This window comes from Alligator sinensis, unplaced genomic scaffold, assembly GCF_000455745.1.
Source record: "Alligator sinensis unplaced genomic scaffold, ASM45574v1 scaffold50_1, whole genome shotgun sequence".
In the NCBI taxonomy this organism is placed as follows: Eukaryota; Metazoa; Chordata; order Crocodylia; family Alligatoridae; genus Alligator; species Alligator sinensis.
Genome location: NW_005842059.1, coordinates 1,308,492 through 1,308,715, shown reverse-complemented (window position 1 = coordinate 1,308,715; position 224 = coordinate 1,308,492). Strand labels below are relative to the sequence as shown.

Below are 224 nucleotides of genomic sequence, written 5' to 3'. Positions count from 1 at the left end.
CGGGGACATCATGCGGCGCAGCCCGCAGCAGGACTACGAGGTGATCCAGCGGGTGGGCAGCGGCACCTACGGCGACGTCTACAAGGTGAGCGGAGGCGCCTCGCCCTGGTCGCGGGGCTGCCCCTGCCCGGCCTGGGTGGCGAGGTCGTCTCTGATGCTGAGCCGATGCTCACCTTTCCCGAAGAGAGTTTGGGGCATTGCGGGGGGGGGGGGGGGGGCCGCGC

General features: G+C 71.9%; 1 protein-coding gene across 2 annotated transcripts in view; it reads left to right on the top strand.

Annotated features, from left to right (window-relative positions):
* Positions 1–6: 6 nt before the first annotated feature.
* The window catches only part of MAP4K5 (mitogen-activated protein kinase kinase kinase kinase 5), a 105,321-nt gene continuing 105,103 nt past the window's right edge, over positions 7–224 (top strand). For both annotated transcript variants that reach the window (XM_006023076.3, XM_014519673.2), the window contains exon 1: positions 7–85. In XM_006023076.3, the coding sequence (XP_006023138.1) occupies positions 11–85 (75 nt within the window). In that variant the 5' untranslated portion in view covers positions 7–10. The remainder of the gene's footprint in view (positions 86–224) is intronic.